Consider the following 10,817-nt stretch of genomic DNA (forward strand, 5'->3'; position numbering starts at 1 on the left):
TCGACCCAGAAAAAAAAGGTCAATAGTTTCTCCGAAAAATAAATAAAACGACTGACAACAAAATTAGGAGCAGCGTAAGGGAAGATAAGAGAAAAAGATGAAAAAAAGAGAAAATGATGGCATAACGCAGAAAAAGGCCAGAGGTGGAAGAAACAAAAAAGGAGGAGAGAAAAGAAGACATATGTGACACGATGTTTTTGGAAAATACTTTTAGTGCACTGAATTTTTCATACATTTTAGATCCTCTTGCTGCTCCGCCTCCGTTGTTACGAATAGAAGAAAATATGTTTGTAAAATGGAAGAATTGGTTATATGTAAGAGAGAGAGAGAGAGAGAGAGAGAGAGAGAGAGAGAGAGAGAGAGAGAGAGAGAGAGAGAGAGAGAGAGAGAGAGAGAGATAAATCAATACTCACCATTATAAACGTCCTCCTCGAGTGGGATAAGCAGAGGGAACACCACGTTGATAGCCATGACTGCTCTTCCTTGTCCTCACCCTCCTTGCTGTCCTCTTCCCTTTACTGACGGTCCTCTTCACTTCACAACTTCCCTCTTAGGGTAGCACCAAGTCACTCATGAGCACCTTTGCTTAGATTCCTATTCAGTTAGCTCCCCAGTCAGCACCACAGAAGTTTACCTGGATAATAGAACCTGTTAGTAGTCTCAGCACCTCTAGTATAGTCTTTGGTTGAGGAGAGTGGATAGGACTTGAAGCACTTAGTCACCTCGGTCAGCACACTACGAAGACAACACCACACTTTTTTCTTTTATTTTCTTGAGTCACAAGGTCGGTCAGAATTGTTTTTTTCTCTCTCTCTCTCTTTTCTTTCTCTTTCTGGGTTTACTTTTCAAATCCGTTTTTGTGAACAGAGAGGGGAAATGAGAGACACGGGGCCGCGATGGGAGATGACATATGTTCCTGTCCGTCCGAAAGTTATTTTTTTCCTCTTTTTATTTTCACATTCTTCCGAACTTTTGTCGCCACATTGGTTGCTATCCTATGTTTTCGTGTCCTTTTGATTTTTTCTTGACGTTTTTAATCTCTGGAAAAAAAAAAACAATTGTGTGAGTTGAAATACAAACTTTTATATAAAGAATCACTAGGAATGAGCTTACATTTTTCTTTAAAAGTATAGGCGGGTGGTCAGGAGCTGACAGAATGGTAAAAAGTCTAATTAATTGCTACTCTCTAGAAAAAAAAATAGAAAAAAAATCTAAGGGAAAAGTTTGAAGAGTCAGGTTAGAGCACAAAGTAACGGCTTCCATATTTATGAAGGATTGAAATGGCACACGGAGGGAAATTATATATCAAATTAATAGAGTGGTACATGACTAGAGCAGACTAACCAATCATATTGTTAGCAACATCAATAGAGGAATTGATTATACATGTATTCATAATTTACACAAACCGCATGCCCTGTTTATGTTCCTAACCTCTAAATTAATATCACCTAAACACAATTCTATAAGTGTAAATTTCACCTAAATTGCAGTGTGGTAGGTGATGAATTCCTTATTTTTAACCACTACATACCGCTAGAGGCTGAGACGGTCAATAATTGGTTTTGTGAATGATAGCAAATGCAAACAATAAAAATAAGTCAGAGGTATACTTGTACATATTTTTTTTCTCTCGGCTACTTCCACTAATTAGAGAAACTTGGTTCAACTTACAGTCTACGTTTTAAAAAATATTTTCGTGTGTTTAGCCAAAGTCTATGACACACACACACACACACACACACACACACACACACACACACACACACACACACACACACACACACACACACACACACACACACACACACACACACACACACACACACACACACACACACACACACACACACACACACACACACACACACACACACACACACACACACACACACAAAGATAAATTGACAAATAGATAGACAGATAGATAGATACATAGATAGATAGATAGATAGATAGATAGAGAGATAGATAGATAGATAGAGAGATAGATAGATAAACAGATAGATAGACAGATAAATAGATACACAGATAGATAGATAAATAGACATATATAGTTAATTGACCACTGGGTAGAATAACATCATTCTAAACAATATCCAAGAACATTTGTAACCCAATCAGGAAATAATATAAATGAAAAAAAGCTCAAAAATGTCCTGTAATCCAAAGAAATGAAGAGAAAACCACAATTAAGCAAGTCGGTGCATGTGCCAGGAAGCAAACAAAAAATGCGTCTAAGCACATTACATCTTCCTCCCTCTCGAACAAACCGATAAGAGCGTACAACGTGCGGAAAACTGGATGTAGTCAACTGGAAGAGCACAGATCCAGTTAGTTCTGGTCCCGAGTGTAAAGGGGGAAGTGAAAGACCTTCACTTAGGTTGGTGAATTGGGTGTCGTTTTAGCCTCTCCCCTATACCTTCCATTGGTTTGCTTGCTCCCGTTCAGTGCTCAATAAAGGCAATTATTCGCGCGTTCTGTGTAAAACATTTAGGCTGTGCGTGACTTGTAGGACGGGAAAGAAGGTAGAAAGGCCGACTGGACTGACTGTTGTTCGTGGCTCTGCAAGGTAAGCCTTCTAACATTCTCCCATTTGTGTTAAACTTCCTACATACATCTTACTTTTCTTGAGTCTTTCCTTCTCTTTTCTCTCCTTTTTATTTCTATTCTTTTTACTGATCATGAGTTCTCCTCTTTTCTCACTCACAATCTCTCGTTTTCTTTACCTCTCCCTTACCCCTTCATATTTGAATCACACCTCCAACACACGTCACTGTTCTTTTCCCTTCGCTTCATTTTCCCCTTTCCTCTTTCTCTTTCCCTTTCTCAATTCTTTTTTCCCCATCTCAAATATCTCCTATTTTCTTTCCTTCCGATCTTGGATTCAACAATTCTCTTTAAATTACATTTTGTCGATCTCTCTTCCTCTCCCTTTTCCCTTTTTCCTCCTCTTCTTTTTCCTCCCCCTCCCTTTTCGTAAACATAAGGTGAGAGTATGTATATAACTCTATGTTTCAACATCGATTTTCTGCACAGGAGAGGTGGTAAAAGATGTAACTATCAACAACAGAGAGAGAGAGAGAGAGAGAGAGAGAGAGAGAGAGAGAGAGAGAGAGAGAGAGAGAGAGAGAGAGAGAGGGGAATATATTCATATCAGATGGAAACAAAAGTCTAAACAAAACATGAATCGATTAACCTTTTATTTGTGTGTGTGAGTATGAATGTCTTTATTGTTCATTTGGGTTTTGTTTACAAACAAGAGAGAGAGAGAGAGAGAGAGAGAGAGAGAGAGAGAGAGAGAGAGAGAGAGAGAGAGAGAGAGAGAGAGAGAGAGAAAGAGATTACCAGGATATAAAACGAAAACATATCCCTAACGAAAAATGCGATTTCATTACAAAGATAGCACTGCGGAGGACAGGAACCGTCTCACCTGAACCATAAAGAAGAAAACATCACAAACAAAGGCTGGGGGAGTGAGACCGGAGGACGGTGAGAGGGCGGGGAGAGGGTGGGGAGAAGACGGGGAGTGGGAGGGAAGGTGGATGGTTCAGCGGGCGGCGGGCGGAACACCAAGACATAGCACCCGGTAATGTGCATTGCTGGGTTGAGAACACTGAGAGAGCACTGAGAACACTACATCACTGCCACCTTATTGACCCGGGACTCCGACTTGAAACCCTCGAGGCCTTGTGGAGCATTAGCAGCTTTTCCGAGGCCACATTCTTCTCAATGGGCACACACATGAGGCATTCAGGCGGCCAGGCAGACACGGAAGTGACAACACGACGGTTGAAAAACAAAATAACCTAACTTTTTCGCTGCTGCAGAATTTTTCTCTCCCTCACGCACAGACACATGCGTGCTCACTACTCGTCTATGTTCCAGGTCCCGCTGGTCTGATTATCTACTACTACAGTCCCCGCGAGAAAAGGAAGAAAGAAGACACAACAGTGCTATTATTTTGTAACTTGACGTATTTGTTGTTCAGGCTATACGAGTTGGAGAGTATTATTAGACATGGTCTCAAAAACAAAGGGTAAAATTGAGTTAGTGATTCTTAAATGCTTGACGTACACGTGAATTTCTGTTGAGACTAAGTTACTATATGAGACAAGAATAGACATAGCTATAGAATCTTGATATAATTTGAAAAATAAAAGAGCACCAGCAATGAATAAGAATAAAGATAGTTGGATATTTCACGCACACATGGGTTTTCCTGCAAATAAGTTACCTTGTAAGTAAGATTTAATACCAACTACGAGTATTACTGAATTACGACCAATAGAAAACTCATGTACGAATAATGAACTGAATTGGACAAACGGACAAAGTGCACGTAAGTTTCGTTAAATGAATCTACTCAATCAAATGAGACACGATATTTATGTAGAATTTTGACGTATTAAAGACATGAAAATCCTCCAAGAAAACTTTCAGAGAAGGAAAAATTGGATCAGTGATACGCATAAATTTCACATAAAGTAGGCAATGCTAAATGAAAAAAATGAAAAAACGAAAATGAAAAAGAAAAAAAAATATTGGTGGTGTTTAAAAATCTCAAGTACACATGTTAGGTAAGATTGCTGAATGGTTTACAAAGAAGAGGAGACAAGGTGCAGGCAGTTCTCGACACCTGACTTGCATGTTCATTTTACACTACGAATATAAAAGAAAGTAAATATTGCACCAAGAACCGTACGAAGAGAATTAAGTGAGGATGGCTGAAAATATGTGTCCATAATTATTCTCAACGATATTTTGTTCTTCATGATTTACGTAACACAGACAAGATACAGTTTTCGAACTCTTACATATATGCAACATTTACGCTATGAATACATAAATGAATCGTAAAAAAAGAAATAAAGAACATATATATTAGAAATAAACTCAATAAACACATATTTTGCTAAGCGATATTACTGTACGTCATGGTTTACTTAACACAAACAAGATTAATCTGTCAAAATCACAAACGTACAATTGCTAAACACACGTAGAAAGAATAAATCAGGTTAACAATGGGAAGAAGTTTCAAGTGTATATAAATTATTCATGATTTCCATAAAAAGAAACAAAATACACTTATCGACACTTAACACACACACACACACACACACACACACACACACACACACACACACACAAATACACACTGCATTTGCACCACGAAAGGAAATATTCACTAAGAAAACGTACGCTCATAATATCTAACTTTACTGCTTAAGAAAGACACGCAAGATGATATCCAAAGCATTTCAAGTACTCCACCAGTCTAACTTTTGCCGATTAAGTTACCAGCACAGCCATTTGGATAAAAGGCTCTTTATATTTACCTTTCGAATTCCACCCCTGGTTTACCCCCACTGGCAGTCCCGACCCATCGCTGCAAACACGGAGAGTTGTACACAATGCCGAAATTTATAAGAAAGGTTAGATTCACATCTCCGCTTCCTATTCACCACCGTGCTGTGGAGGAGCGATAAATTTAAGGAAAACCTGGTGACTCGCCCTGAAAATACCGAAATAATTTAAGTTTTCAAGACAGTATTTCTTTGTGATGCTAGAGGAGAAAGAGAAGGAGGAGGAAGAGAAGGAGGTACAGGATATTCAGGAGACGAAGAGATAAAAAATATATATATAAAGAACACAGGAAGATGAAAAAGAGGATTACAAAGAAGCGGGAGAACAGGACAGTAAGAAGACAGGAGAAAAATTAGAAGGATTAGAAAAAAAGGAGGCAGCGGATGATGAAAGAAGCAGCACGAAATGAAACAGGAGAGGGAGGGAGAAGGAGACGGAGGAGGAGGACGAGGAGGAGAGGGAAAGACAAAGAACACAAAGGGAAAACAATCTGCAGCCTACCTGTTATCAAGACGAGGCTGTTTGTAATAAATTACACTATCTAATCTAATCTAAGAGGGTGGGATAGGAAAGGCAAAGGCTGTAAGAGGAGGAGGAGGAGGAGGAGGAGGAGAAGGAGGAGGAGGAGAAGGAAGAGGAGGAAGAAGAGAAGCGACACAGGAAACAAATCAAAACCAAAGAGCAAAACAGGAGCATACGACAGCAGATCTGTTGACCCTTATACAATGAGAGAATAAGATAGAAGACACAAAGGAGGATGGGGAAAAGGAGTAGCAGGATGAAGAGAAGGAGGAAAAGTAGAAAAAAAAGAGAGAGGAGAGGAGAGGAGAAAGGAAGAGAAAGAGGATAGAAGAGACAAAGGAGGAGAAGGAAAAGGAGTAGGAGAATGAAGAGGAGGAAAACAAGTAAAAAGAGGAAGAGAGGAGAAAGAGGAAGAGAAAGAGGAGGAGGAGGAGGAATAAGAAAATGAGGATGGGGAAGAAGAGGAGGAGTCGGAGGAGGAGGAATAAGACGGTATGAAGCATAGAAACTGATATAGAAAGCAAACAGACACGAAAAAATAGGAGTGTTTCCTCTGCCTATTAAACTCCCGCTGTGTACACTTGCTGCGTTCGACAGACTGACGGAGAGGGGAAGGAGCAATTATTCAGGGACGCTTACGGGAGTTTGGAGAAATATAAGGACTTGTTTGTTGTGGCAAAAAAAAAAAAAAAATGGGGCTATGTTTGAAGGGTTGAGGTGAGAACTCCTGTTTACAGATAGTTTCTAAATGCAAGGGATATGACAGGTGGTAGAGGCTGCAGGTGTGGAGTGCTGGCCAACAATTACTGCAGGTGTGGGAGGGAAAGTGTGAGGGTGAGGAACAATGGAGTTAGGAGTGTAGAAACCCGCCACCTCTTAGTCGCTTTTTAAAACACTTGCTTGCGCTTGAAAGTAGACCATGAAGTACTGAAGTGGTTTGGTGAAAATAGAAACAATGGAAAGTGGGGAAGAAATATTACAAAAAACTAAGAGGAAATCCTAAAAAAAAAAAAAAAAAGAAAATCAGAAGACATAAAAACATAAGCATGGAAGAAAGTAAATGATGAAAAAAGAAGGCATAACGTAAATGAAGCTACAAGAAGTCATTAGACCTACGCCTGGGGAAACCTAGAGGTGGTGTAACAGGAAGGAGGAATCATAAGGACATAGCTATCCTGGAAGGGACAGAGGTGTGTACTGGACAAAGTGAGGGAGTAGGTACATGTTTGGCTATATGAAGAAATGGAGGAGGAGGAGGAGGAGCAGGGAGAGGAAGAGAAGGAGGAGGAGGAGGAGGAGGAGGAGGAAGAGAAGGAGGAGAACAAGGACGAGACTTTGAGAAGAGGGAGTGTACCGTCAACAAAAGATCATGTTTGTACTATTCCTAAGTTACACGAAAACTCAGAAAAATTGTCTTGTTTTGTTGCTCCATCTTCCGTACGACAGACTTAAGCTTCTACGAGAAATAAGTCTCAAAAACATCATTGAATTTTCTGCTTTAAAATTCATACGATACGAATATTGACTTTTATCTGACTGCAAGTTTTCAATACATCATTTAAATAACCAAACAGGAAATAAATGTAGTTAAGGTAGAAAAACTGTATCTTACTACTACTACCACTACTACTACTACTACAACAATTATTACTACTACTACTACTACGACTACTGCTACTACTACTACTACTACTACTACTACTACTACTACTACTACTACTACTACTACTACTACCATTCCTATTATTCTGATAGGTGGGACTGCCCGAGGGATTTGTGTCTGGTCTTGCATTCCCTCTCTCCATACTTCCCTCCCCAGTGTTCCACAGCCCCTCTAGCCTTCACTCCACTATTCATCCATTCCTGACCTTACGAACAGTTACACAGAGAGCCCCAAAGGAATTAATGGGTACTGCACAAGCTTAAGGTATCTCTCTCTCTCTCTCTCTCTCTCTCTCTCTCTCTCTCTCTCTCTCTCTCTCTCTCTCTCTCTCTCTCTCTCTCTCTCTCTCTCTCTCTCTCTCTCTCTCTCTCTCTCTCTCTCTCTCTCTCTCTCTCTCTCTCTCTCTCTCTCTCTCTCTCTCTCTCTCTCTCTCTCTCTCTCTCTCTCTCTCTCTCTCTCTCTCTCTCTCTCTCTCTCTCTCTCTCTCTCTCTCTCTCTCTCAACAATAGTATCTATATAAACAATTCTATTGCAATGAAAGATTAAAGAATTCTTTTTACAAGGAAAAGGTTTTATACCCACCCAGCGACACACACACACACACACACATACACAAGTAATACTATTTAACTGACCACATAACACACTATTGGACTTAATACTAATCCTCTTTCGAGGTTTTATTGTATGTGTGAAAATAAATACTCTCTCTCTCTCTCTCTCTCTCTCTCTCTCTCTCTCTCTCTCTCTCTCTCTCTCTCTCTCTCTCTCTCTCTCTCTCTCTCTCTCTCTCTCTCTGTGTGTGTGTGTGTGTGTGTGTGTGTGTGTGTGTGTGTGTGTGTGTGTGTGTGTGTGTGTGTGTGTGTGTTGTGTGTGTGTGTGTGTGTGTGTGTGTGTGTGTGTGTGTGTGTGTGTGTGTGTGTGTGTGTGTGTGTGTGTGTGTGTGTGTGTGTGTGTGTGTGTGTGTTAGGTCAAACAACCTGACTAGAAATACAATAATATCATCTGCTCCTCCTCCTCCTCCTCCACCTCCTCCTCCTCCTGTGTGCTATCCTATTTTCCTCACTTTATCTAGATTAGTCAGTAGAACACGCACGTTAGGAATCACAGGGGTGTTTCGGTTCCTTTGCATCTCTTTGTGTTCCCTTAAAGTGTAGTTATCATTCTCGACTTAAAAAAAAAAGAAAAAAAACTTCCTGCCGATGCGTAAGTGACGAAAGCAAGTCACATATACGCATCAATGATAGAATTAACCTGGGAATTTCCTCTGACCTACGCATATGAAGGCTTCGTTGTTCCGTTGATGAGGAGACCTGCCATGTTCACGAAACGGAAAAGCTAATGAAGGAAATGTAAGTAGGACAGAAAAAATATTAGCTGGTTAGTCTTTTTTCGTGTGAAGATCTAGCAAAGGAATAAAAAAATACGAACTAAAAAAGAGGGGGAAGGAACTTAGAAATGCTTATTTGTAGCTTTGAAAAAAAAAGTGCTGTAAAAAAAAAAACTAAAATAAAATGATGAAATAACACAATAAGAAAACTACATGAACTTTATGTACCTGAGATAAGCAATGGAAGAAACACGGAATGGATGAAAAAAAAAAAAATACATAGCATTATGAACCTGATGAAACTAATGCTGAAAAAATATATACATAACATACACAATACCGCTGGGATACATGTAAAGTTAGTAATACAAGAAACTCACGAACATTTTAATAAAACACGAAAAAAAATAATAACACTAGATTACGAATTATGCAAAGGAACATTTGGTGGAATAAGAATAAGCGCCTAACTAAGGGAAATTTACGAACACCTTAATGAGAGGGAAGAAAATTAAGAATGTCAGCCGTGGAGATATTAATGATGAAACTGTTGAAGAAAATGGAAGCATAAAGTTACAAGGACGTGGTGATGGCGGAAGTACACACAGACAGACAGAGAGAGAAACAGCACTGTGAAGACTGAAGAACACAAAAGTATACTAATGGAGGTAGGGTTGAAGCAAAGGCGGTAGTAGTAACAGCTGATAGTGGTAGTGGTGGAGGAGGAGGAGAGAGAGAGAGAGAGAGAGAGAGAGAGAGAGAGAGAGAGAGAGAGAGAGAGAGAGAGAGAATGCTGCAGAGTGAAGGCACTAATGATTCAAACATTAACATCAAGAAACAGTAAATAAAATAATATAAATGAATTCAACCACCACAAATTACAGGGAACGATAAAACGAGGAAGAAAAATAACGCGGCAACTCACGCGAGATAAATTACTAATGGTACAAAGTTAAAAAGGAAAAAAACGAAAGAAAATATATTAAAAAAAAACGGATTTCATACAATCTAAAACAAACTGTGATATAATGTGTTTGTTTTGTTAGTATTGTACCTCCATCTTATCTTTCTCTCCTGTCTACATTTTCTCTTTCTATTCTTCTTTCCGCATCTTCTCTTTGCCTTCTTCCTGCGTGTTCTCTTTGTTTTCTGTCTATACTTTTCTTTCTCTCTCCTGTCCAAATCTTCTCCTTATCGTCCGTCTACTCTATACCTTCTTGTCTTCTGTCTACATGTCTGTCTTCTATTCTCAACATCTTCTTTGTCTTCTTTCTCATGTCTACACTTCTCTTTGTCTTTTCCGTCTACACCTTCTCTTTGTCTTCTGTGTACGTGCATCTCCGTGCTTCTTGATACTCCAGAAACCCTGCAGGCAGCATAAATTCACGGCCTGTCACCGGTTCCTCTCTCAGAACTTTAGGGCGAAGATATGTTGAAGGAAAGTCTACGTCTGGTGGCCTAAGTTTCACAGGCGGAGGAGAAAAACACGCACTGGGATATGAGGGACAGAGCTGCAGGGGAAGGAAGTCTGGGGATCATTTGTTTAATTCAGCCTGACTGTGTTCTGGGTGAGCAGGGAGGTGGACGAGGTGGATTAAACAGAAATAGCTTTGGGTATTCTGAGATTGGTAGCTTTTACAAGACAGAGTGAGTGAAGAGTGGTGGCAGCAAGGAAGGTGAGTGAGGCTTTCCATTGCGGATTCTAGTTCTTGTTTTGGGTGTTCTGAGAATGGAGGAATTTACAAGACGGTAGTGTAAGAGAGAGAGAGAGAGAGAGAGAGAGAGGAGAGAGAGAGAGAGAGAGAGAGAGAGAGAGAGAGAGAGAGAGAGAGAGAGAGAGAGAGAGAGAGAGAGAGAGAGAGAGAGAGAGAGAGAGAGAGAGAGAGAGAGAGAGAGAGAGAGAGAGAGAGAGAGATTTTGCAAGACATAACG

At 39.9% G+C, this 10,817-nt stretch overlaps 1 protein-coding gene across 2 annotated transcripts in view; it reads right to left on the reverse strand.

Moving 5' to 3' along the window:
* Positions 1-1,036, reverse strand: part of LOC123520591 (putative neural-cadherin 2) — a 542,583-nt gene extending 541,547 nt beyond the window's left edge. For both annotated transcript variants that reach the window (XM_045283005.1, XM_045283006.1), the window contains exon 1: positions 414-1,036. In XM_045283005.1, the coding sequence (XP_045138940.1) occupies positions 414-416 (3 nt within the window). In that variant the 5' untranslated portion in view covers positions 417-1,036. The remainder of the gene's footprint in view (positions 1-413) is intronic.
* Positions 1,037-10,817: the final 9,781 nt, after the last annotated feature.

Source organism: Portunus trituberculatus, chromosome 47 (genome assembly GCF_017591435.1).
Source record: "Portunus trituberculatus isolate SZX2019 chromosome 47, ASM1759143v1, whole genome shotgun sequence".
Lineage (NCBI taxonomy): Eukaryota > Metazoa > Arthropoda > Malacostraca > Decapoda > Portunidae > Portunus > Portunus trituberculatus.